This window comes from Notamacropus eugenii, chromosome 6 (assembly GCF_028372415.1).
Source record: "Notamacropus eugenii isolate mMacEug1 chromosome 6, mMacEug1.pri_v2, whole genome shotgun sequence".
NCBI classification, from domain to species: Eukaryota; Metazoa; Chordata; class Mammalia; order Diprotodontia; family Macropodidae; genus Notamacropus; species Notamacropus eugenii.
In genome coordinates, this window is record NC_092877.1 from 107,973,378 (window position 1) to 108,000,984 (window position 27,607).

The 27,607-nt window shown below is 37.4% G+C and overlaps 1 protein-coding gene across 3 annotated transcripts in view; it reads left to right on the top strand.

The window, feature by feature from the left end:
• Nucleotides 1–27,269, top strand: part of SPMAP2L (sperm microtubule associated protein 2 like) — a 64,637-nt gene extending 37,368 nt beyond the window's left edge. For all 3 annotated transcript variants that reach the window (XM_072620841.1, XM_072620839.1, XM_072620840.1), the window contains 5 exons: nt 8,420–8,557; nt 15,818–15,938; nt 23,571–23,702; nt 25,662–25,837; nt 27,011–27,269. In XM_072620841.1, coding sequence (XP_072476942.1) covers nt 8,420–8,557; nt 15,818–15,938; nt 23,571–23,702; nt 25,662–25,837; nt 27,011–27,125 — 682 coding nt within the window. In that variant the 3' untranslated portion in view covers nt 27,126–27,269. The remainder of the gene's footprint in view (nt 1–8,419; nt 8,558–15,817; nt 15,939–23,570; nt 23,703–25,661; nt 25,838–27,010) is intronic.
• The last annotated feature ends 338 nt before the right edge of the window (nt 27,270–27,607 follow it).

Sequence of the window (27,607 nt, forward strand, 5' to 3'; positions counted from 1 at the left end):
ATATGTGCAGGCTACCCCTTGTGTTCTGTTCAGACTATCTTATTCCATTATTTCCCATAAATATTTCCATGTGTGACCCTGGGCAAGTCACTTACTTTTTGTTTACCTCAGTTCCTCATCTGTAAAATGGGAATAATATCTACTTCTTAGGGTTGTTATGAGGATCAGTGACATAATAAAAGTAAAGCACTTAGCACAGTGCCTGGCGCAAAGTAGGTACTATGTAAATATTATTATTATTATTGATATTGGTCTGGAAATGGTAGGAGGGAATAAGGAGCAGACCAGATTCCTCTAGCCTCTGTGTAAGAGGTATAAGAAAAGAAGACTGAATTGAAGAGGATGGCCAGGTAGGTATCCGTAGCTTCTGGAGAGAGCTAGATTTCTGTGAGCACCAGAAATTGAAAAGAATATGATACAAAAACTTATAGAATGGAGGGGAGCTTAATAATAGAGATTGGGTTCTTGAGTCTACAATGGTCTAGGAAGACCAAGGAGGAGATGGAGTATAGAAGGGTAGAGTTGAAATGGCTAAGCATAGAATGCAGGGAGTGGTGGTAGGGAGAAGTACTTTTCACCTCTGCAGATGATATCTTTGAATAACTGGGATAAGGGGAGCAAGATGTAGCAGTTTGCTCTCCTCAATCTGTATGAGGCAGTGTGAGGATGGAGCTGAGGCACTAGGTGGCAGGGAATTCTGGCTAAGCACCTGGGTCAATCAGTAAATACTTGGAGATCTGGGACTGAACTCACACTTGGTGCCAATCCTGTAACCTCATACCCATCTGGAAGAGGAAGAAGCATATCCCCAAGTTATCCCAAATTTTCAACTCCTAATCAGTGTCTCTGGAAGGGCTGGCTCTCTATTGTCTAGTTCCCCTCTCCTGCAAAGTGAGCTTGCTCAGAGCATAAAAGATCCAGCTGATATTTCACATCTCTTATCTGAATCTAATTTGTTTTCTGAAGTTTGCAGGCCAGCAAAGCCATCTATTTGACCTAGAGTCCTATGTAAGATTTTAGCAATTGGACACATCCCCGCACCCACGTAAAGTTTCTGCTTAATTTTATGATTTTATAAGAGGAATTTGTGAACCCAAAGAAAGATCTAATAAGTATTGTGGGGGAATTTGTTCTTGAACAGAGGGATCTTTGCTGTTCCTGAGACCATGACCTACTTCTCCCTTGTCACTGACAACTTTACCCTCAGAAGAGTAGGAAACAAAGTCTTGGCTTTCCCCATCTTAAAAAGTTGCCAACAGTAATATATCTTTCCACAATACGGGGTGCATCCTCTCAGGGGGAATAAGACCCTGGGCCAGTAGGGCTTTAAAGCAATGGCGCAAATTATTGGGTATTTTCGCCAGCACCATCATAGCTGCCAGGATGGAGGTGACCACAGCATCGAGGCCTCTTGCAGATGACCTTGGCCCTGCCTCTAATTGGTCCTTGAGTCTTCCCAGTCCGCGAAGTCTGGCTCTGAAATCCGTCTACTTGGACCGGCCCCGAAAGGTGCAGAGGTACTTTCAGGATCCGATCTCACTCTATGCCAACGGCAGCATTTCTGGGGAAGAAGAAGAAAGGAAACCTGTGTCCTCATAGCCATCAATGGCAAAATGAAAAAGGGCAGGAAGTTCTACGGAACTGATACGGGGAGCCCTGGGGAGCCTTAGGGACATGGGGCCACAGAGAGAAGCCAAGCGCTGGATGCCCAACGGAGGACGAAGGAGGAGGGACAGTCAAAGGGAAAGGGGCAAGGAAGCGAGGACTTGAAGGTACCTGTAGGGAGGGTCAGAAAAGTGGAAAGCAATTCCAGGCAGCCTGGACAGAAAGAAACAGAGGTATGAAGGCAGGAAAGAAAGCTGGTCTGGTGTGGGAGGAAGACATAAGGAGAAGAGGTCTCTAGGAGAAAACATGTACATTTGGAGAGAAATTTTGGAGAAATGCTTTTGGAGATGCAAAGGGAATACATAGATAAAATGTGCTGATAAATACATAGATAAAAAAGTGCTTGCTATATAGTGATACATGCATACATATGTACACATTCTTTGTTATCATTTTCTCCATTTTCTTAAGCCTTAGACAATCAACGAAATAGCAAATGAAAGCCCTGATTTGCAGCATTTGCCAATTTCCAGGATGTAAATGCTCACACTGAAAATTTCACTGCGGACTGAGATGTCTCTATCATACCATTCTGAGTGGGAGAGACAGAGGAGGACAGTGATGGAATTAGAAGTAAATGTCATGCGGCAGTTTTTGTAAACTGAATAGGTATGGAGAGGGGTCGTGTGGTACATTGGGAAAAGCACATTTCCCTAGGGATATAAACTGTATTCAAGCATCTTCTCTCTCTCTGTTATACGGGGTCAGAGCAGAGAGCATGGATATATTACTCTGAAACATGTTGATTTTCTCTTGACAAAGAACCACAGCCTCAAACAGTAAAGACTTTAGGAGCTAAAAGAAGAAATGATCATTTTCATTAATGATAGTAACAGAGATAAGCAAATCCTTATTACAACAAAAATTTACTCTTGAAATTTAAGTATTTGTTGGATAGTTTTGAAAAAAACTCAATAATAACCAATGCAAAGTCTTTAATTTTTTACTCCAATCCAGAAATTCAGTATCAAGATGGATGAAAAATTTAGAATTAGGGATAAATTTTCCAAGTGTTATCATTGATGTTTCCTAATTTTAAATATACTTTCCAACACATGATGTAAAAAATGCCTATTTATTATTTGACCACTTTATAGAAGCAATTTTCATTTTATTTTTAAACCTAAATATTTCTAAATATGAATGGATTACAAACCCATTTACTATTGCCATATATGATACATTTGTTCTTACTCTACCAGAAATTAAAATAATTGGCAGATTTATTTTGTGAAGGTACAACCAAACAAGCCTTTAGACCTGAATATGTTTCAGCTATGGGTAAACAGAGAGTTCTCTGGTTTACCCCTCTCTCAATACAAATTTTGCTGTTATTTTATAACATCTTATTATGTGAAAAATGAGTTTTCCACAATAGCTACTATAAACTCTCATTGAATTAGTGGTTGAGTTATGAGTAGTAGTATCTTCAATGAAATCACATTTTGAGACACTATGGTAAAGAAGCCTACGAATAACATACTTATATGTTTATTATTTTAATTTTGTAAATATAAAAATTATAAAAATAAACATCTGTATTTTACATTATTTTATTCTGTGTCTAATGTTTGTTACAAAATTTTAAATAAATACTTAATTTAAATTGAATAAGCTATAAGCTTAAAAAAGGTTTTGTATGAACTTTTTTTTGAAAACTATAAAGAGGAGGGTTAGTATCTAGTAAACCTGAAAATAAAAATTACTTGGGAAAGAGCTCCATACTTATAAAGAAATGCTGGGTAAACTTGAAAACAATGTGGAAGAAATTAGATGTAAATCAGCATCTTCTGCCACATTAAGCTAAAAATAGATAAAGAATTTTAAAGGTTTCATATATATAAAGAGTATAGTTTTTATCACTAAAGAAATATGCTTTTCCCAATATACCACACAGTCCCCCTTCATACCTATTCAGTTTTCATAAATTGCTATATTACATTTATTTCTAATTTCATCCCTGTCCTCTTCTGTCTCCCACTCAAAATGGTACAACTGAGTGCAAAAAAAAAAAATTAGAAGATAACAGATCAGGTACCTTTCACAGTTACAGTTTCATGGATGGGTTGGATTAGGTGCCATTGATGTCCTTTCCAACTCCAAAATTCTGTGATTCTGAATCTGTGAATGCAATGGAATATTACTGTGCCATAAGAAGCAATGAATATGAAGAATTCAGTGATGCCTAGGAAAACTTCTTTGAACTAATGCAGAGTGAAGCCAACAGGATTAGGAAAATAATATGCACAATAACTCTTCTAGAAGGGAGTGAGGAGAGGAATACATTCTGAAATCAAGGTGATTTATAAGCCAGATATTAAAATTAATTAAAAGGAATGAAAATGATAATCTGAAAACCAGAAAAAGAAAAGTATGCTTTTTCAAAAGAAGGTATATTTCTCCATAAAGTGTGGAAATCACTGGTGTGATATACATATTTGAGGATGTTATTTACTTTGTCATATATATGTGCCATGATTTCCTAAGGAGATTTCATGCTCCTAAGGGAAGGAGATTGTATCTCATACCTTTGTTGTATTCTCTGTGGTGCCTAATAAAGTACTTGGCTTGAGAGACAGTGCCATTGAGTAGAAAGAGTTAGACTTGAAGTCTGAATAAGGGCTTTGAGTTTCTCCTATTCCCTAGTCATGTGATTGTAGGCAATTTAGTTAAATTCTCTGTATCTTAATTTCCTCATCCATAAAATGGGGATGATAATATATGCTTATCTACTTTACAGTGAAATTATGAGGAATGCACTTTGTAAACTGTGTTTCTATAATCCAGTACTCTAGTGTATCTCCAATCTTATTGATACAGGTAAGCAAATTGCAATTCATGCATGCCTGCCCAACCTTTTCAATGCTCATCCATAGCCTCACATAAGTTAATCACAAGCAGCTTTCTTTGAATTCTATGTTGGAGGCTTTCCTCCAGTTTTGACAATGCCAGGATTATAATGGCACATGTGAGTTCTCCATTGGTTTTTCCTTGCTTTTCCTAAATGTCCAGATTATCATCTTTTTAAAAATCATTCATTTACTTGATAAGATTGTTTACATAATTTGTCATTCATCAAGCCTTCGTCTGTAAGTCTGTAGAACTTTACATGGGAAAAATGGTTTCACAAAGTGGTAGTCTGAGTTGCCCAATTTGGGTACTGCGGCTTTGCTTTATTCTGAGAAATACTGAATTCCAATCCATAGGTCTATGACTGGTTTTCCATAGTGTGTATAGTTCAGTTGGGCCTGTCAATACAAAGAGGCTCCCAGAATGTCAAATGTGTACATGGCACCAGCTAGAGACATTTAATGCAGATTAATTGTGATAACCCCTCTCTTGAAAGTGACAGGGAACATCATATTCAATTTCATCATGTCTTTTTTAAAAATTTTTTTAATGCTTATTTATTTATTTTTAGTTTTCAACATTTATTGCCACAAGATTTTGAGTTCCAGATTTTCTCCCCATCTCTCCCCCTATCCCCACCCTAAGACACCATGCATTCTGATTACCTCTTCTCCCAATCTGCCCTCCCTTCTATCACACTCTTTTCTTCCCTTATCCTCATCTTCTCTCTTGTAGAGCAAGATAGATTTCTGTGCCCTATTACCTGTATTTCTCATTTCCCAGTTATATGCAATCACAATTCTCAACATTTGTTCCTAAAACTTTGAGTTCCAACTTCTCTACCTTCCTCCCTCCCCACCCATCCCCACTGAGAAGGTAAGTAATTCAATATAGGCTATATATATGTGTAGTTTTGCAAAAGACTTCCATAATAGTCATGTTGTATGAGTCTAACTATATTTCCTTCCATCCTATCCTGCCCCCCATTTATTCTATTCTCTCTTTTCACCTTGTCCCTCCCCAAGAGTGTTTACTTCTAATTACTCCCTCCTTCCATTTGCCCTCCCTTCTATCATCCCCCCACCCCACTTATCCCCTTCTCCTCTACTTTCCTGTAGTGTAAGATAGATTTTCTTTTTTTTTTGCATGTAATTCAAGATTTTATTGAAGAGACTTTATGTTCCAGAACTCAGTGCAGTTAGTATACGTTTATCTGTGAAAATGAAAATATTGGTGTAGAACCTTGCCTTTATTTTTTTATTTTTTATTTTTTAAGATAAATTTTCATACCAAATTGAGTGTGCATGTTATTCTATCCTTAAACCAAATGTGATGAGAGTAAGTTTCACTTTTTCCCTCCAACCTCCCCCCTTTCCCCCTCCACTGAAAAAAGCTTTTTCTTGTCTCTTTTATAAGAGATAATTTGCCCCATTCCATTTCTCCCTTTCTCCTCCCAATATATTCCTTTCTCACCACTTAGTTTTTTTAGATATCATCCCTTCCTATTCAACTCACCCTGTGCTCTCTGTCTATATGTGTGTGTGTGTGTGTGTGTGTGTGTGTGTGTATAATCCCTGCAACTACCCAAATACCGAGAAATGTTTCAAGATTTACAAATATTATCTTTCCATGTAGGAATATGAACAGTTCAACTTTAGTAAGTCCCTCATGCTTTTTCTTTCCTGTTTACCTTTTCATGCTTCTCTTGATTCTTGTGTTTGAAAGACACATTTTCTATTCAGCTCTGGTCTTTTCATCAAGAATGCTTGAAAGCCCTCTATTTCATTGAATCACCATTTTCCCCCCTGATGTATTATACTCAGTTTTGCTGGGTAGGTGATTCTTGGTTTTAATCCTAGTTCCTTTGACTTCTGGAATATCATATTCCAAGCCCTTCTATCCCTTAAGGTAAGAGCTGCTAGATCTTGTGTTATCCTGATTGTATTTCCACAATACTCAAATTGTTTCTTTCTAACTGCTTGCAATATTTTCTCCTTGACCTCGGTACTGTGGAATTTGGCTGCAATATTCCTAGGAGTTTTCTTTTTGGATCTCTTTCAGGAGGTGATTAGTGGATTCTTTCAATATTTATTTTACCCTCTGGTTCTAGAATATCAAGACAGTTTTCCTTGATAATTTCATGAAAGATGATGTCTAGGCTCTTTTTTGGATCATGGCTTTCACGTAGTCTTGGGCTGGAAATCTCTTTGACTCTGTCGTTTTGTGGCTTCTGCTGCTCTAGAATTTGTATTGGGTCATTTTTAACAGGTATTTTATAGGCTATGGAGGGAGAGCTAGAGTATGTACATCTTTCTGCTCTGCCGTCTTGGCTCTGCCCCCAATTTTATCATGTCTCGATTGCTTTTAAGAGCAGGATTCTGTCTACCAGAGGGAATTGCTTGAAGACTGGCAAAGGACCTGGGATCATTTAAAGAACTTTGTAATTCCCCAAAGGCAATCTCATTCACTTTTCCCTTTTCATTCAATGCTTTTTTTCCTGTTTAATTCTATTAGGAAAGTACTATAAAAATGTAAGCTATTATACTAAACTTTGCAGGCTAAGTTATTCTTGGTTGTACAGCTATACCTATTGCCTTCAGAATATTATATTACAAGATCATTTCTCATTTATAGTTGAAACTGTCAGGTCTTGGGGGATCCTGATGGCAGTTTCTTGGTACTTGACTATTTTTTTCTAAGTGCTTCCAGTATTTTTTTTGATGTGGGAGCTCTGTGTCTTTATGTTCACCGTAGGGCTTTCTTGGGGAGGGGAGACCCTCTGCTCTTGTTGCCTCTGGACATATAGCCTTGTAGGCTATGTTTTGTCCATGGCCTGACTTTGGTTATGCTGAAAGGCTGTCCCATACTGGGACTGGCTTTGCTGGTGCTCCTTTACTATTGCCCTGGGGCTTCCGGCTGACCTCTTGTGCAATTCTAGGGTAAAAGAAGTCACTTCAAGTAGTTACTCATTTGATTTCTTGATCATTATTCCATTTGGCACAAACTCCAGGCATTTGCTATTGTGGGTTTGTGGGAGCTTGGTTTGTCCTCCTGTTCAGGAAGTCATTTGGGCCTGAAGTCTTTAGATTTTGTTTTCAAAGCTGCTTCTTAATTTTATATAAATTTCTCCATTTGAAGCATTTTCTGTTTCATAGTTTAGAATATTAGAAATGGAGATGGAAGGGTAGAGGATTGAAGTTTTAATTTACCTGTTTTACAGGTAAATTCACCCCCCTCTTCTTACTTTTGAGTTCAACTCACTTGCTGCTTTCATGAAACATTTCTCTCCAATCCATTTATATGAAGCTGTTTTGAGAGGAGATACTGAAACTGCTGGGGTTCAGAGATCGATATCCCATCTCATAACAGAAAATTGCGCAGATATACAATTTGATGGTGAAAGTCTAGCAGCAGCTCTATGGCTGGTAATAATCTCTGAAAGAGCCACATTTCTGCTTATGGAGAAATAGCACCATTAAAATGAATTATTAGGACTTACTGATTAACAAAGAGGCAATATGGTACATCACATAGAGAGTGGAGTCAGGAAGACCTGGGTTAAAATCCAACCTCTGACACACATTGACTTCATGACCCTGGGCACATTTGTCATACTCTCAGTGCCCCCAAGGCAATTCTGTAAAACTTGCAATTTACAGAAAAATTATCAGTATAAATCAATGGAAGGAGTCTCTGCAGCTAGACTTCCACATCCTTATGAAATCACAGATCTCTATCAAAGTGAAAACAATTGAAAAAAATGATGAATAAATCATTCTCCTCGTTCCACAGGCCTAGGTATAAGTCTAGGTTAAAGTAAATACCACGAATTTGAATATTTGCACGAATGAAAATCAAATGCTTATCTTATTTCTCATCTTTTGTGCTCTCCTAAAACCTACAGGCCTGAATACTATAATAGTTGGGGTCGAGGATCTGTAATCTGGAAGCTTCCTCCAAAGTCATTTTTTAGTTATCCATCTCCCCGGATTGAAAATCTTGCAGAACCAAAGAGGTTACAGGAAGAATATGTACGAAAAAGGTAGGAAACTTATGGGAATATCCCAGAGTCATTATCTAATTTTGTTAAATGCCTAAATATCTTTGTGTGTGTGTGTGTGTCTGTGCATGTGTGTGTATGTGTGCCATTTTTATTATCTTTAAGGGATCACAAAAGAAAATAAAAGCATTGCCACAATAGTTACAAATCGATCCACCCCAACACTTTATATTGCTCTGTTCAGCTTTAGAACTGTAGTGAAGCCAAAATTCCTTAGAACCTGGGAAGGACTTTTCTAGACTGAGACACTACCACCAATCCCATGGAAAAATACAAATGAACCAACACCATTTTTTTGTTGTTGTTGAGATAGAGAAAAATTGAAGCATCACTATGATTCTATTCTGGAATCTGAACTTCTTCTTGTTTTTAAGCCCAATTCACTCTAACGTCTAGGTCCCCTAGAAGGTTGATGTTTAGCCTAACCAGCTGTGAAATAACAACAACAAAAGGGACATTTATACCATATTTTAAGATCACATTGCCCTACATATATTATTTCATTCAGGGCCAGTGAACAGAAATATCAGTTCTCTTAGATGACTCCCACATTGGTTATTTTTTGTCCCCAAAGTAGTTTTTTGGGCTTTTTATTTATTTTTTCACTCGAGTGGGTTTATTCCATGGACTCTTGTGTTATTGAACTTTTTAAAACATCATTGTCACTTCCTAATTATGCTCACTTCCCCCTTTAGAGCCCTCCCCCATAACAAGTAAGTATAGCCAGGCAAATCAAATCAATATGATGGCCATGTCTAGAAATGTATCCCTTATTCCATCCCTGTCTGCCAAGAGGTGGAGGCATACTTCACTTTCAGTCCTAGGAAGTCACCTTAGGTCTCCACATAGAGAGATTTTTCAAGTCCTTCCACTGGTGTTTTCCTTTACATTATTTTGATCATCATGTAAATAGTCCTCCTTATTCATTTTATTTCTACAATACAGTGTTGTGAAATGAATCTGACGTCTCCTCATAGTAGAAAGATCAATTTAAAAAAAACTATAGTGGAAGAAATGTGACCTGGGTCAGTGTACAGTTAGGTAAATTCAACCCAATCGATGCCATCCTGAAGGTGGATCTCAACTGTCATGCTACAGTGGTTTTTACTTGACCCTACAACTTCAGTGAATAGATAATTAGAAGGAAGGTAGGATTATCAGAATTTCAGATGATATAGAGCTGAGAGGGATAGCTGATACGGGGGATGACAGAATCAAGATTCAGAAAGGTCTCAAGTAAGTTGTAACTATAAGCTAAAATCAATGAGATTAAATATACAACTACAGTTTTACAATTCTTTGGTTCTAAAACCTGATTTAACAATTCGTATGAAAAAGACATTTAAATTATCATGGTTCCAGGCTAAACTAAGCAGTTATGGCATAGCTGCTAAGAAAACTAGAGTAGTCACAAGCTGGAATAGTACTTAGCATCATTGCCTACAGACTGAGGGGAGAGGTAATCTCAATGAGTTCTGCACTGCTCAGACAATTGCTCAAGTTTTGTAGACAGTCCTGGGAGTGACCCTTGGCTTGGTAGTGATAAGCTAGAGAATATCTAGAAGAGGGTGACCAGGATGAGAGATCTAAAAGCTAGATTACAGAAAGATTGACTGAGGAAACTAGAGAGGGTTGGCCTGGAGGAGAGAAGGCTTGAGGGGGAAGAAGACAGCAAATATTTTTGTAAAATTTTTGTAAAATTTGTAAAATTTTGTAAAATTTGCTTTGTAAGCAAATATTTAAAGTAAACATTGCCACGTGGAAGAGCGATTAGATTTTATTTAGGTGGTCTTAAAGTGAAGAATGAGGAATAATGGATGGAAATTTCATGGAAGCAGATTTTGGCCCAACATAAGAAAGAAAAGCTAATTTTTTTCCTTCTTTTCTTCTTTTTTTCATTCTCTTCCCTCCAATCTCTTCCCTTTCTTGTTCCCTTCCTTTCCTTCCTCCTCTCCCCTCCTTTCTTCCTCTGCTCCCTTCCTTTCCTTCTTTCCTTCCCTTTCATTTCCCTCCCTCCTTCCTTTCCTCCTCCATAAAAATAGTTGTCCAACATTTGAATGTACTGTTTTGCAATATTGAATACTTCCTAAAACTGTAGATATTCAGGCTAGGGTTGAATGACCATATTGCCAAGAATATTGGTGGAAGAGATTTCTTTTTTCATATGTGAAATTCTATGATTTTTCTTTTGGTAAATGTTGACATATGGATCTGGTAATAATATATTTATATGTTGCTTTGGTAAATATTCATTTATCTAAAGTCACTGGAGAAGGAATGTAAGATGACTGAATTTTCTAGACAGTTGAGGCTTATCCCTTATCTTGCTTTAAAATTTTACTCTTATTCTGTTTTTAGATCTGATTTTATTCAAATTTTAGGGTAGGAGAAATCAGAAGAGGTTGGTAGTTGAAGGGGAAAAAGCTAGTGGAGAGGAAAAAATGGAAATCAGAGGACTGGTGGAACAAGATGGGAGGGGATTTCACTTAATTCACTTCAATAAGCACTTATTAAGTGAAGGCTGTGGGCCAGGCATGGGAGCAAAGATACAAGCTTATGGGGTTTTTCTTGAAAAGGCAATAGGACATTTCTTCCTCTGAGACAGGAAGGAAAGTGGGGAGGATAAGCCAAGCCACAGAAAAATTTGAAGGTAAAGAACAGGGACATTGAGGGAGCTTGTGTCCATGTAATCCTTTTATGAAGTAGAAGGTGGATTAATCTGATAAGATTAAGGTGGAGAAGGACAGAAGGTGTATAATTTAACAATGAAAGAAACTATCAGTAGTGGAAAGAAAGGAAAAAATCTAAATAGAAGGCAAGGAAGGAAATAGAATTGTAAGAGCCAGCTACCACCAGACTACAAGAAGTCACTTTAAAAATTAGGTTACTATTCTAAAAATTGAATAATTTGGATACCCTACACATTTTTCTGTCTTCTTCAACAAAAGATGCTGAATATATTGCAACTTTTAAAAGAAAAAACTCTTTGTGAACATCAATTATTATGTGTAGTGATGTCCTGAGGATCTGTTGAAGTGGACAGGGTTATTTTCTCCTGTCATGAATGAACCCAGACTAGTATGCTTTTCACTTCTCCTATTTGCTTTTTATAATGTTCTTTCTCTTCTTTCCTTTGATATTTGATCTCCATTATCACTTGCTGCGGTCAGTGTGCCTGCTTGGGGTAGCCTTACTTCTCTTCTAATTAATTATCTGTGTGCTGTTGAGAGAGCAACCAGAGCATCAAGCTTGTTAGAACTCTGTCAGTGAATCAATAAACATTTATTAAGCACCTACTATTCAACATAAGACCAAAGTAAAGAGGCTCTTCTTGAGGAGTGGAGGTGCTCTCTCTATTTCTAGTAAAGTACTTGTATCTTAGGAACATCATGACATCTACTTTTGTTGCCTAGAAACCTTTCCTTGTTGATTTCTGGGTTCTCTGCTATCCTCCAGTTAATGAAAATTTCTGGATAAGGGATCATCTTAAGAAGTGAGATATTACTGTATATATTTATAGGTAAACATTTATCAACTACTTTCATATTTTTTTGTTGCTGGGTTGATCTTTCTACTGAGAGGTCTGATACATTGCATAAGAATCTTCTATTTTGCTCTTAGGAGACTAAACTCAATTTAATACCAAGGGACTGGATGGTTGCAACATTTCAAGGATCTCAGAGTTTTATGACCACTTCTGGTGCCAAGCCAGTTAATCTATGACCCCATGACCATTTTCTTGATTTTCTTCTTTACCTGTCACACATGTATACATTCACATCCGTGCACACCCACACACCCATGCATTCTAACTTTGTTCAGAAACAATGTGTCAGATATTTTCAGCTATGCCAGCTAGTTTTTTGATCTATGGAGATTATTGATTTTAAAATATAGGAACTCTGAGTAAGATAGTATTGTCATATCCTAAGGGTATTTGGGGAACTGTAGCAATTGTTCTAAAAAGACCATAAATCAAATGGTATAAAAAGTGCATTTAAATTCAGAGAAATGATTATTCCAATGCGTTTGAACCACAGTAGATAAGGTCTTTTATTACCTTCTAATGATTACTCTGATGCCTCTTCCAGTTTCACCTATAAGAATTAGGTTGAGGGGGTGGAGCCAAGATGAGAGAGTAAAGGCAGGGACTTGCCTGACTTCTCCCTCAAACCCTTCCAAATACCTTTACAAACCAAATCTAAACAAATTCTAGAGCAGGAGAACCCAACAAAAGATGGAGTGATACAAATTTCCAACCCAAGACAACTTGGAAGGTAGGCAGGAAAGGTTTGTTGCACCAGGGTGAGAGAGGAGTGCACTTCAACACAGATCATGCTAGTGCGATGGGGCCCCAGCAAACCCAGAGGAGGCCTCAAGGTGACTGAATCACTGGCAGCAGTGGTAGTTTCCAGGAATCTCAGCCCACAGATACTGAAGATAACTTAGAAGGTAGGCAAGAAAGGTCTGTTGCACCTGAGTGAGAGCAGAGCACAGTCCAGCACCATCCCAGCCCCAACAAACCACTGGGAATGATTAAATCAGCAATGACAGTGGCAACAGCAGCAGCTGCTTCTGGAGCTCTTAGCCCACAGATGGTAAGGGGGAGGGTGGTGGAACAACTGGTCAGAAGGAGATTTCAGGGGTCTTTTTGCTAGCACTGACTACTGCAACACAGACTCTATTGCTTTGCCAATCCTGGGTGGCATTCCAGGTCTGGAGAAGCACTAGTTCAGCAGAACAAATGACCACAGTGGAGGGACCCTACTCACAGTTCCAGGGCAGAAAAGGCTGTTTGTGGTTGTTCACAGACCAGAGCACAGGCCAGAAGAGGAGTAAACACCTCTCCTTAGATCATACCACCTTGAAAGAACTGAAAACTTACATGTCCCTAGAAGTGTCTCTGAAAAGAGCTACACAAAACCCCTAAAGCTTGGGACAGTGAACCCTCCACCTGGGAAGTAGAATCCTACTTTAACAAACAGTTAAAAGTCAAGAAATAGGTTGGGGAAATGAGCAAGCAATGGAAAAAATTTGACTATGGAAAGTTATTTTGATGACAAGGTCAAAACATACACTCAGAAGAAGACAACAAAGTCAAAGCTCCTGCATCCAAAGCCTACAAGAAAAATAGGAATTGGTCCTAGGCCATGAAAGAACTCAAAAAGGATTTTGAAAATTAAGTAAGAGAGGTAGAGGAAAAATTGGGTAGAGAAATGAGAGTGATTCATGAAAATCATGAGAAACAAGTCAACAGCTTGGTAAAGGAAAGACAGAAAAATACTGAAGAAAATAACACCTTAAAAAACAGACTAGGTCTAATAGCAAAAGAGGTCCAAAACATCAATGAGGAGAAGAATGCCTTAAAAACCAGAACTGACCAAATGGAAAAGGAGATCCAAAAGCTCACTGAAGAAAATAATTCCTTAAAAATTATAATGGAGCAAATGGAAACTAATGACTTTAGGAGACATCAAGAAGCAATAAAATGAAACCAAAAGAATGAAAAAAATAGAAGACAATGAAATATCTCTTTGGAAAAACTGTCCTGGAAAATAGATCCAGGAGAGATAATTTAAAAATTTTTGAACTATCCGAAAGCCATGATCAAAACCAAGAGCCTACACATCATCTTTCAAGAAATTGTCAAAGAAAATTGCTGAGATATTCTAGAACAAGAGGCTAAAATAGAGCTTGAAAATATCCACCAATCACCTCCTGAAAGAGATCCCAAAATGAAAACTGCCAGAAATATTGTAGCCAAATTACAGAGTTCCCAAGTCAAGGAGAAAATATTGTAAGCACTCAGCAAGAAACAGTTCAAATATGGTGGAGCCACAGTAAGGATAATAAAAGATTTAGCAGCTTCTACATTAAAGAATCAGAGGGCTTGGAATATGATATTCTGGAGGGCAAAGGAGCTAGGATTACAACCAAGAATCACCTACCCAGCAAAACTGAGTATAATCCTTTATGGGAAAAATGGATATTTAATGAGATGGAGGACTTTCAAACATTCTTGATGAAAAGACCAGAGTATTAGGATAGTTAGAAGGAGTATATATAGACAGAGGGCACAAATGTGAGTTGAATATGAAGTGATATCTAAAAAAATTAAGGATTGAGAGAGGACTGTATTGGGAGAAAGACAAAGGTAGAATGGGGTAAATGTCTCTCACAAAAAAGAGGCAAGAAAAACTTTTACAGTGGAGGGTAAGATGTGGGAGGCAAGGAGGAGTGGTGAACCTTCCTCTCATCAACATTGGCTCAAAGAGATAATAACACATACATGCAATTGTGTATAGAAATCTATCTCACCCTACAGGAAAGTAAGAGGGGAAGGGAATAAGAGAGAAGGGAGGCTGATAGAAGGGAGGGAATATTGGGGAAAGGGGTAGTCAGAAGAAAAACACTTTTGAGGAGGGACAGGGTAATAAAAGGAGAGAGAGAACAGAATAAATGGGGGGGAATAGGATAGAGGGAAATATAATTCCCATTTTTTTGATTCTTCCTTCACAACATGACTAATGGGGAAATATGTCTAATAAGATTGTACATGCATAGCCTATATCAGATTGCATGCCATCTTGGGGAGGGGGGAAGGGAAGGAGGAAGAAAAAAATTTGGAACTCAAAATCTTATAAAAGTGAAGTTGAAAGCTATCTTTACATGAAATTGGAAAAAATAAAATATTATTAAATGGGGAAAAAAGTTAGTTTTATTCTTTTCCCCCAATATTTTCATCTAACTTTCTCCAGAAACTTGTGGATTCTTCTATCCTATGCTCCTATATTTTCTGTCTTTCCAGTCACTAGATTTAGAACCAAAAAAAATGAGTGGGCATAATTTCTTTTAACCCAACTCTTACTTAACAAAAATGTTAATTATTTGAAATTCAACATGATATCATAATGCATTTGGTCATTTGCCTGAGAGATAAATACCTTCTTCATGTTTATTATTGTTATCATTTTTATGAGGGTCAGGAAAGTGCAAAGAGGGAGCATCAATGGCCTCCTATGCCTCCAGTCATTAATATGTGACAAGTTTCTATTTCTGCAAACTACTCAGTGGTCAGTATCATAGGAATTGCCTTAGGCTGTTTTAGAGGTAATTCAATCTTGAGCAGCAAGGTCTACTTGAAAATAAATTCTTAGAACAGGGATTATGAATACAGCTCAATTGTAATTATGGTTCACATGCCCATCAACTGTAACGTTTCAAGTCCCTGTTTGCCTGCAGGCCATATAGCTCCCCTGAATGGCATGTGAAAGATCCTTCACTCATCCCGGAGGCTTCTGTCCGGATAGTTCAACTCTCTGTGGCTAAATCTGCACATCCAGACTTTGTCGCTCCCAAACAGGTAAAAGGGCCCATGTCAAAGAAAATGTATCTGAGCTTGTGGGAACCTCATCTTTAAAGTGATCTCCTGTGGTCTGGTGGTACCTGATTCTTAAAATTCGATTTCCTTCCCTGCCTTTCTATTTAGATCCTTTCTTTTCTTTCCATTGATCATTGCTTCCTTCATTGTTAAATTAGACTCCTTCTGTCTTCCCCCTTAATCTTATCGGATTAGCCACCTCCTACTTAATAAGAGAATTAGGTGGACACAAGCTCCCTCAACGTCCCTCTTCACCTCCAGATTTTTCTATAGCTTGACCTGTTCTCCACACCTTCCTTTCTGTCTCAGATGAAGAAGTAGCCTATCTCCTTTCCAAAGAAAACCCTATAAGCTTGTATCTTTGCTCCCATGCCTGCCACACAGTCATCACTTAATAAGTGTTTGTTGAAGTGAATTAAATGAAGTTCCCTCCCATTTTGTTTTAACAGCCCTCTGCTTTCAATTTCTCCCTCTCCACTAGCTTCTTCCCCTCCAACTACCAACCTCTTCTGTTTTCTCCTAACCTAAAAAAATCACCTCTAACACTCCATTAAACTACTATTGTCCTTTCTTCCTTTGATCTCCAAACTCTAAAACAAGTAGTTGGCAGTTGGTGTGGGCACTTCTTTGCCATTCACTCACTCCTTGACCTCTTTAAATCTGATTTCTACCCTGATTACACAACTATGTTCTTGAATAATGAATTTTGGGGGGAACCAGATACGTGATTTCTTCAGTGTAGGAAGCTATTGGTAAAGAATTTCCTCTGTCAATGCAGTTAAGCTCCTTTGCTGCAGTTTACAGTTTTTGAGAACTTATCTGGGGCACTAATAAGAAAGTGAGCTGCCCAATCACATTATGTGACCGCATGTAAACCAGTATGCATTAGAGGCAGGACTCGAACTCAGGTCTTCCTGACTCAGAGACTAGCTCTTTATCCATTACACCATGTTGTGTCTCTCAATGTGACTTTTACACCAATATGTCCAAAGTCTTTTTCAGTTCTCATCCTTCTTGACTTTTCTGCAATGTGTGATACTACTGACTAATGCTTCTCCTTGGCTTCCAGGATACCATGTTATCCTAATTTTCTGAAGCCTGTCTGAGTTCTCCTCAAAGGACTTCAGATCAACAAGAAATTATCATCAGATTCTTTTCTCCCTTCTAGGGTTTAAATGCATATATTCCCTATATATCTCATACCTGTTAGATGTGTTATCTCTGCCAATTGAATGTGAGCCCTTTGAGAACTCTTCTCCTTGTATCCACAGCCCTTAGCACAGTGCTTTGGATATAGTAAGCACTCAAAAATGCCTTTTCATTTATTCATTCAGTCCCCTGCTCTCTTCTTCCCAGACTATAATCATATCCACTGCTATGGTTTCATTGATTACCACTATACAGATGATTCCCACACATATATTCCCAGTCCTAGCCTTTTTCCAGAGCTCTATTCTTACACATCAAACTGCCATTTTTTTTTTATTGGTTTGGTGAGCACCTCAAACGTCTAAGAATGAGCTGCTTACCTTTAGCTTCTCCTACTTAATTTGTTAACTTCTGTTAATGGCACCATTATTTTACTGATCATGACTCCAAACCTCAGGCATCTTTGACTCTTTTCTCTTTATCTCAGCCCCCAAATCCACTCAGTCCTCAACTGAGGACCTTTGTAGCAGTCTCCAACTTTTAATTCTCAAATCCCCTACCTTAATTCAATCTTTCACCAACTTTTACACAGACAATTTAATATCTGCCTAATTAGTCTCTTTGTCTCCACTTGCAGCCACCTCTAATCCATCCTATACGCTAAAAGCGATGCTCTAATTATGTCACTCCCCTGCTCAAAACTCATCAGTGTTGTTAAATTGTGTCCTAAATCCTAAATGAAGTCTAGAGGTCTTTAACTTGGCATTTGCTCTTCACGATCTTGTCTCAGCCTCTTTTTTGTGGCATAAAAACATGGAATTTGGAATCAGAAGATGAGTTCAAATACTACCTCTTACCAGGTATTAATTGTGTGATTCTGGGAAAGTCATTTAGCCTCTCTGATCCTGTTTTATCACCTGTAAAATAGGAATAATAACACTTGTTCTATCTTACACGGTTGCTTTGAAGAAAGTGCTTTCTGAATTTTAAAGCTCTGTAGAAATGAGAGTTGTATTCAAAATCTAAGTGAAACTGAACTTTTTGCTATTGTCCCAATGTGTGTTACATTTTCCCACCTCTATGCATTTGTTCATTCTCTTCACTTGTGCCTTTTAACAGTCTATCTATTTCTCAAGGTTCGACTCAAATGCTACCTTCTCCAGGAATCCTTCTCTGATTCCCCTTACTCTTTAGACAGAAGAGATCTCTAAAATTTTGCTGTATTTTGCTGGTAAAAAAGCACTTATAAAATTCTTCTGTGTATTGCAATTATTAATGTAATTATTATAATAATGTAATGTATAAATAAACTAACAAGTTTATTTATTGGAGTTTAAGCTTTTGAGGGCAGTGATTATGTTGGTTTCATCTTTGTATGTTTCATAGTGCTTATTGACTGAGATTCTTTTTGGTCTCCTTATGGCAATTGATTTACCTTGGTTAAGCATCTTTATAAAATTATTATAATTGATGTCAATGTCATTTTTGTTGTCTGTTGCCTACTTTTATTATCAATTATGCTTGTTTAAGATCGACTTGTTTCAGTTGTATATTTTATTTTTATGTAGTTATTCCTTCTTCTAACTTTTTACTGATTTTCTGGTCTTTGCTCTGACAAGTTGATGATCTGATTATATAAAGACAACTGACTTATAGGTGACTCCCACATCAACAATGTGTTTTAAAATATAATAAATTTTATTTTTGTTGAGGTTATTTTGGTATATCCTTTGGTATATTTGGCATCTCTCAATTCTTTTCTCAATGGAAGTGATCATGATAGAGAAGGGTAAGACTTATGCACATTGCTTTGATTTCTTTCATCCTTTCTTTGTGACCCATATTTTCTGGTGCATTTCTCACCTGTTCCCACCTATTCCTAAAGTTACTGAGTATCAAAGTATATGTTGACTTCATTTGTAGGTCTTAGAATTTTTTGTAGACTTTTTCTACTTCTTGATCCTCTGCAACTAATTTTGATATATAAGTTGCAACAGTTTTCACAGTGATCTTTTTGCAAATATCTATCATGAGTATTTCAATATGAAATGACCAAATAGTTAAGGAAATAATGGTTCTTGTTACCATTGAGTGTATGATAAAACCAATTCTGCTATCTCCTTTCTTTGTCCCTCCAAGGTGTACCTTTGAGTCATCCTTCCACTTAGCTGCAACTCTCGCCTTTCTTCTGGTTATTTATAGTAAGAATGTCAGGATTAATATGATTTTGCTTCTACAGCAACCTGTCTCCTTGTTGGTCATTAGATAAGGCTCTCATATTTAGAGTATCGGCAGCCAGGAAAAAATTAGAGATGGTCTAAAAACTGTGATTCTTAGTACCTTCTATCCCATTGTTATCATTTTGTCACAGGTACTGCAGAAATGGAAAGGGACCACATAGGACTAGGAGTCATTTTATATTTTTTTGTTTCATAAGTTGCCACAGCCAAGGAATTAATCACCAAGTGGCCAGCCTGTTGGTGATGAACTTTACTATACTTAACTAGACTGGTTCTTGGAAAGCAGATTTGGTCTGTTGCCTGAGTCTTACTCAAAGCCTCTCTAACATAGTTGAAGTTTCCAGGGCTGATATGCACCTGATATAGCTTTTGAGGATCCAAAGATGCCCTGAGGAGACATCAGAGTAGGACTTTGCCAACCAGAGAGATATTGTGTCTCTAGGCAACACCAGTTGTGAATCTAAACTTGTTTATAAAATCTTGCAGAGGAAGATAATGGATAATTTTGAGCAATATGGCCTCAAAAAGCAAAGAGAAGTAGTGGAAAATAAAACCAATTTAAAAAACTTGGCAAGAGATCCAACTAAGTAGTCATCTCAAGAGCATTTAAGGATAAAAATGGAAGGAGGACAACAAACAGAAGAAAAATAGAAAAACTCTGCAACTATTTTTTTTTATAACAGATTCTTTTCAACCTCAAAGACAATAGAGCTACCATGCTTGAATTCTTAACATCAACATCCTGAATATACTTATAGCACAGGTATGCATAATACATGAATCAAATGTATACTCAATATATGCTTCTGACTTATAGAAGAAATAAGGGGGGAAATTGGCCCTTATTAATACTGAAGATAGAGGACCAATAGAACATTAACAAATATCAACCTCAATGCCTACCTTCCCATCTATATAAAATCTTTATAAGACTCATCAGCATATTGAAATCATCCCAAGTGAGGACATTGTGGAAATACAATCAGGATAACACAAGATCTAACAGCTTCTACATTTAGGGATAGAAGGGCTTGGAATAGGATATTCCAGAAGTCAAAGGAACTGGGATTGAAACCAAGAATAACCCACCCAGAAAAACTGAGTATAATACTTCCGGGGAATAAATGGTCATTCAATGATATAGAAGATTTTCAAGCTTTCATGATGAAAAGACCAGAACTGAAGAGAAAATTTGACTTTCAAACACAAGAATCAAAAGAAGCATGAAGAGGTAAACAGGAAAGAGAAATCATAAAGGACTTTCTAAAGCTGAACTGTTTACATTCTTATATGAAAAGATAATATTTGTAAGTCTTGAGACTTTTCTCAGTATTTGGGTAGTTGGAGGGATTACACACACACACACACACACACACACACACACACACACAAATATATCAACAGAGAGCACAGGTTGAATTGAATCAGAAGGGATGATAACTATAGAAAAATAAAATTAAGGGGTGAGAGAGGAATATATTGGGAGGAGAAAGGGAGAAATGGAATGGGGCAAATTATCACTCGTAAAAGGGTTAAGAAAAATCTTTTTCAATGAAGGAGAAAAGGGAGGAGATGAGAAGGGAAAAGTGAAGCTTATTCTCTTCACATTTGGCTTAAGGAGGGAATAACATGCTCACTAAATTTGGTCTGAAAATCTATCTTACACTCCAGGAAAGTAGGGGGGAAGGGGACAAGTGGAGTAAGGGGGATGATAGAAGGGAGGGCAGATGGGAGAAGGGAGTAACTGGAAGTAAACATTTTTGAGAAGGAATAAGGTCAAATGAGAGAATGGAATAAAAGGGGGACAGGGTAGGATGGAGAGAAATACAGTCTTACACAATATGACTATTATGGAAGTCGTTTGCAAAACTACACATATATAGCCTATATTGAATTGCTTGCCTTCTCAGTGGGGATGAGTGGGGAGGGGAGGAAGGGAGAGAAGTTGGAATTCAAAGTATTAGAAACGAATGTTGAGAATTGTTAATCCATATAACTGGGAAATAAGAAATACAGGTAATGGGGTATAGAAATCTATCTTGCCTTACAAGAAAAGTGAGAAAATGGGGATAAGGGAAGGGTAGGGTGTGATAGAAGGGAGGGCACATTGAGGGAAGGGGTAATCAGAATGCAAGGTGTTATGGGGTGTGGGAAGGGGAGAAGTGGGGAGAAAAATTGGAACTCAAAATTTTGTGGAAATTAATGTTGTAATCTAAAAATAAATAAAAAAATAAATTAATGAGATCACAAATCCATTGGAGTATGTTTCATAATACTTGGCAATTTACTCTACACATAGGAAATACTTAATAAATATTGCTGGATTGAAATAATGATCAGTGCACTCCCCTAGATTGCATAATTCTGGAGAATACAGACTGTCTTTTCCATTCCTTTTTATTTTCCCAACACTTATGTGTAGTGCTTTGTACCTTGGAATCTCATCAGGTTGATTAGTGAACTCATAAAACCAATGAGGTAATCATTCTTCCTATGGACTCCTATTATATTCAACATTTCTTAGGGTTCATTCACTAATATTTCCTCACAGTATATTTCATAATCATAATTTATTTTGCCTCTCCCTAATCAGTGGATAAGTATTTTGTTTCTGTTCTCTGGCTACTAAGAAAATTGTTTCTCTGAAAATTTTGAAATATTTGGGATCTCTCCCCACCTATCCAATCACTTACTAATTCTTGTCAGTTTTACAGCTACAATTTTTCTCACATCAATGCCCTTTAGTCACACATTCACTGCCCTGGTTTAGGCCCTCTTGCCTCTTGTGTGATCTAGTGCAATAGCCTTCAGATTGGTCCTACACTATGTGTCTTCCCCCTTCCATTCCATATTCCAGACAACTGCTAAAATGATCTTCCTAAATCAGGCCTGACCATGTCATTTTCTTCCTCAAGAAGCTCCAGTAGTTTCCTATTCCTTCTAGTATCAAATGCAAACTCCTTTGTCATATAAGCCTCTGATAATCTTACTCCAATCTACCTTTCCAGATACATTACTATCTTTAGCACACTATTCATTCCAGCCACACTAGCTTACTTGCTGTTCCTAACACATGACATCCAGTCTCCTATCTTTTGTGTCTTGGCAACAGGGGCTGCCCCCATTTGCCTGGAATGCATGCCCTCTTTGTATCCAGTCTGTTTAGATAGAATCCCTAGCTTCCTTCAAAGTTCAGCCAATGACCCTTCCCACAGAGGACCTTTCCTAATTCCCTCAGCTGTTGGTACCTCCAACCCAAATACTTCAAATTTACCTTTTATATATTTTATATCTCTCTCTCTGTCTCTCTCTGTTGATTCTTCTTATAGAATGTAAATTCCCTGAGGGAAGGCATTTGGTTTTTTTGTCTTTGTAACTCCAGGGAGTCATGGTGGTTGGCACATAGTAAGTGCTTAATAAATGTTCTTTGATTGTCATATTTGACCTCCTTGCTTGAGGATATTGGAATCCCTGAGTCAAAGGGTATGAACAAGTCTGTGACTTTTCTCAGTATTTTCCAGAATAGTTGGACCAATTTACAGATTCACTAAAAGTTTGTGTGTGTATTTGTGTTGTATGTGTGTGTCTTTTTGTCTGTGTTCCCACAACCCATACAACATTGACTGTTTCTACCTTTTATCATCTTTGAAACATTGAAAAGTATAAGGTGAAACCTGTGAGTTGTTTTTATTTGCATTTCTCATACTGTTAGTGACATGCAACAATCTTTTATATGATTGCTGGTAGTTTTTAATTTTTCTTTCAAATACTGTTAGTTCATATCCTTTGACTTGTTATCCATTGGAGAATAGCCCTTAGTCTTAAAAAATTGTGTTAATCTCAGCATATCTTAGATATCAGGCTTTCATCACAGACATTTGATGCAAAGGTATTTTCCCACTTGTAATTTCTCACCTTATTCTAGCTACGTTGGCTTCATTCAGGCAAAATAGACTTTATCTTTTTTTTCTTTGAAAACTGTCCAAGTAACATTTCACGTGACTACCTGTTTTCCTTCCAATGATTAACTTTACAATGAAATTTCTAAAAAAAAAAGCTAGTTGAAATTGGCATACACAATTATCTTCTTAGTACACACAATTTTCCTTTCTGCTAACTCTGCTAAGAAATATGGTTTACTGATCAGGCCGAAGAAATGTAATATTGATATGATTGATGTCTTTTGTAAGCAGTCAACGTGTACTGTTTTATTTTCCTTGTACAGGTTGAAACACAGATTACACCTGCTGCTCTGCATGCAAATCCCTCATTAAGAGTGATCTCTCTTTCAGAACCAAAGGTCAAAAAAGAAACATTATATTTTGAAAGAGGAAGAAATGATTTGCCAATTCGTCCTGTAAGATACCACTTTTTCCCTATTGTCTGGGGAAAGATCGACTTTTGGTTGGTTCCCTAATGTTAGAACAATTGGCCAGGTAGAAAAAAGCTGACATTTAATAAGATTACCTGAAAACTTCTACACTCAAATAAGAGAAAGCCACTTTGCAAGTATTGGATGGAGGAGAAAACATAGTAAGATGAAAGTTTTCATGAAAAATAAGATTCAGGGACTTTGGTCAATTAGAAAGTCAATATGAATCAGCAGTATAATATGCCTGGCAGAACAGCTAAAGTGACTTTACATCTCATTGAGAAGCATAGTATCCAGAACAAAGATTTAACCCTGCCAGATGCTGCTCTGTTCAGAATACATATGGAGATCTGTGTTCAGGTTTGGCCACAAACTTAGAAAAGACTTGGTTAGGCTGGAATGTGTCCATCAGAAGGTAAGTAGGATGATGAAAAGACTGGAGACTGTACCATCATGGGGAAGGTCTGCAGAAGGAGCTGGGAATGTTTAGACTGGCGAGAAGAAGACTGAGAGGGGCTATGAAATTTTCTTCAGATATTTGTAGAGATGACGTGTGAAAGAGAGTTTAGATTTCTTTTCCTGCTTGGTCTTAGAGCGATGGGTGGAAGTGACAGAGAGATCTTTAGGGCTTGATATAAGAAAAGAAGACTTCATAATACCAAAAGCTTTCCAAAAATAGAATGAACTTTCTCCTCTGACCCTTCCATTGGAAGTTTTCCAGAAGAGGCTGTGTGATTTCTTGGTGCGGGTATCATAGAAGCACTGGATTTGGGTGAAAGGGGGTCTGGGTAAAATCTTGACCCTGCTCTTCTTATGACCTCAGGCGAATCCCTTCATTTCTCTCAATCTCAGGTTTTTCATGTGTATGATGAGGGATTTAGGCTATATCATCTTTTAAATCCCTTTTATCTCTAGTTCTAGGTTTATGAGTTATGACCTATGGGCTCCAGTTATGGACAGCCTCTGAATTCTCTGCAACTCTTCCATTGTATACATTCTAGCCCTATGAGCCTAGGGCATCTTAGAAGAGTATCCTGTGGAGAGAAGGGACACCTGAGCATACAATGCAGAGTTGTTGTGGGGTTTGCACAGTTGGGCACTCACTAAATACCAGCAGATCATGCTTCATGCTAGGCAGTGTTAAAAGGTTCTGAAAAGTGCCTTGAATTAGACCTCAGGGATTTAATGTGGGATTCAATCAGGCAGTGTAGACTAGTGAATAAAAGCATAATGATTGAAGTCAGGAGTCCGGGATTATAGATCTAGCTGTGACTTGGTTAAATCACATCTCTTGGTTCTTTAATCTTCTTGTCTATAAAAAGTAATGAGATTTACCATCCCCTATACATTAACCACTGGGTTTATCCTTCCTTATCTGTAAAATGAAGGGATCAGATGAAATGAACTCTAAGGTATATTCTATCTCCCTAGATTCTTAAATAGTTATAGAAGGTAATATAGATGAAAAACGTTATTTCACATAATCCTCATCATAAAACACAAATTAAATATGTAATAATGAAATATAGATACATATATATATGTATCTATCTATATACATACATATAAATTTTCAGGACTCAAAGGATGTTTTCTGAGGTGAAATTCACTCATTTTTAGAATAAAGATTTGAAAGATATAATGATATTGACTAAAATAGCAACCTTGCTATGTCAATGACATTTCTTTAGTGTGGGAGCTCCCTTTACATAGACAGATAGCAATCTGTCTAGAACTAACTGTCTTGGAGAGCTGCCTAAGACTCAGAAAGAGTAAGTGACTTGATCATAGTCAAGTGACTTCCTACACTTATGGCTCCTCTCATCTTGACGTTGATAGTTTATCATAAAAGCAATATGGAGAAATGTAAAATGGCAGATACATTCCAAAATTAATGTCAGCTGGTTTGGTGAATTTGTTGTTGTTTTTTGTTTTCCTTCAAAGGTATCCTCTGCTGCCATGGCAGCTCAACCAAGTTCTCGTACACAATTTCTAGCCAAAGCCAAAGCTGTGCATGGTGACTATCTCCCAGTGCGTCCAGTTCAGTGGCCAGTACCACGTGCCGCCCTAAAATGTGTCCCGTCACCAAGGATTGAAGTACTATCAACCCCCAGTGCAAGGTATGCATGTATCAAGAGAAAAAGAAGAGAAATAAATTGGGAAGGGAGATATTAGTAAGGAGAAAAGTTCAAGAAATGAAACATTTTCAAAGAAATCTTACTTGTTACATTCACCTTGGCAAATCATTAGCCATTTTAGGATAAAACACTGAGCTTTTGTTTAAGGTTCAGAGGACCCAGTGTTGCCTGGAAGTCAAAAAACTTGGTTCTTGTTCAGACTGTGGGGCTCATTTTCTGTGTGACTTCTCAAGTAAGTTATCACATTTTAGATTTTATTTCCTTTATCTACACAACAACCCCAGTCATACTAGGTCCTTGTCCATCTAATAAGAACATTAAGTGGGCTCATATAATTAATACCTGAAAATGGAGCAGATGATTTGAGTTCCAGAAAAGGAATATGTAAGTTTCTCTTCTATATAATGTTCATTTTGGTGAGAATTAAATGAAAGGCACTTTCTTTAGAGGGGAGGTAGGGAGGAAGGAATCAAGCAGGTGACTCAGATTCCCCCTGTGTGTTGTTGGCTGAGCCACTAAAACAGTGTGGGAGGGTACTGTGGTTCATGGGTGCTAAGAAGAAGCTGATCACAGTTTTTTGGTGAGAACCTGTGCAATACATAATTATATAGCAGTGAAGAGGGGGCCAACTTTGGAGTCAATATGATGTAAATTCAGATTCTACTCCTGACACATACTGGCTTCGTGACTCTGGACAAGGCCTTTTAATCTACAGTAACCCCCAGGCAACAATGTCAGACTATAAATTGCAGATTGTGCTGGTTAAAAGAATTTCATTACCAGGAGCTCCCTCCATCAATGAATCACAGGACAAGATTATTCTTCAAAATAATCAAGTAATTTTTTTTTCCAGAAGACACATGGGAGCTGGTGGTAGCTCAGGACAGGACTTAGAACAGATATTGGAACAGTGTCTTGGCATAAACCAACTACTTTTAAGTGCATGTTACCTTTGTAGGGTTTTGTTTATTCCTGAGCTCAACTAGTGTGAGCCCTGGTGTTATTCCAAAATAATAAAAGAGAACTAAATTTTAACTATTTTGGATCATTTAGTTTATTGCGACAAGTGCTATATACCATTGAGAAATTTCCAGAGTTTTCTTTCCAAAATGTTAGACTTATTTTCTTTTAATTTTTCTCTTTGTTTTCTTTCAGAACTCCTTTGAGTGTGAATGCTATTAACCTAGATGCCTTTAAAGTTAAGGATGCTGCAAAAGTAGCAATTTGTTCACCGAGAATAGCGAAATTGGCGGAGCCTATTAAACGTTGAATGCGCGGAACAGGATACCTCCAACACCCGTTATGTGTCTTGATATCCTCTTAAGATGTCTGGCTCTCCTTTTCTGCCAGAAAACACTCTTTGAGACCTCTGGGAGACTCACTGTAATGATTAAACAGCAATTGTTTCTTCTGAGCACTTTTGAGTGTGTATTTCTGGTCTCCAACATTCCTCTCCACTTCCACCAAAAACTGAGAAATTAGCAATAGTGGCACATCTCCTCATCATCCTTCTGAGTGAATGAGAACATGCCATTGTTATTGACAAGCCTGAAGTGTGAGATCTTTTTGTATTTTCTTGTGTGTTTCATATGTATCTTCTTTTCTAATAAGGTCAGCATTCCTACAATTTTCTGTTCCTTTCTCCTCATAGTACACACATGTGACTTTATCCTTCTTAGAGCAGGTAATTTTGTTCCTATAGCAATTGCTTTTAATTAGCTGGATATTGCATTATTATTAACAATTATACAA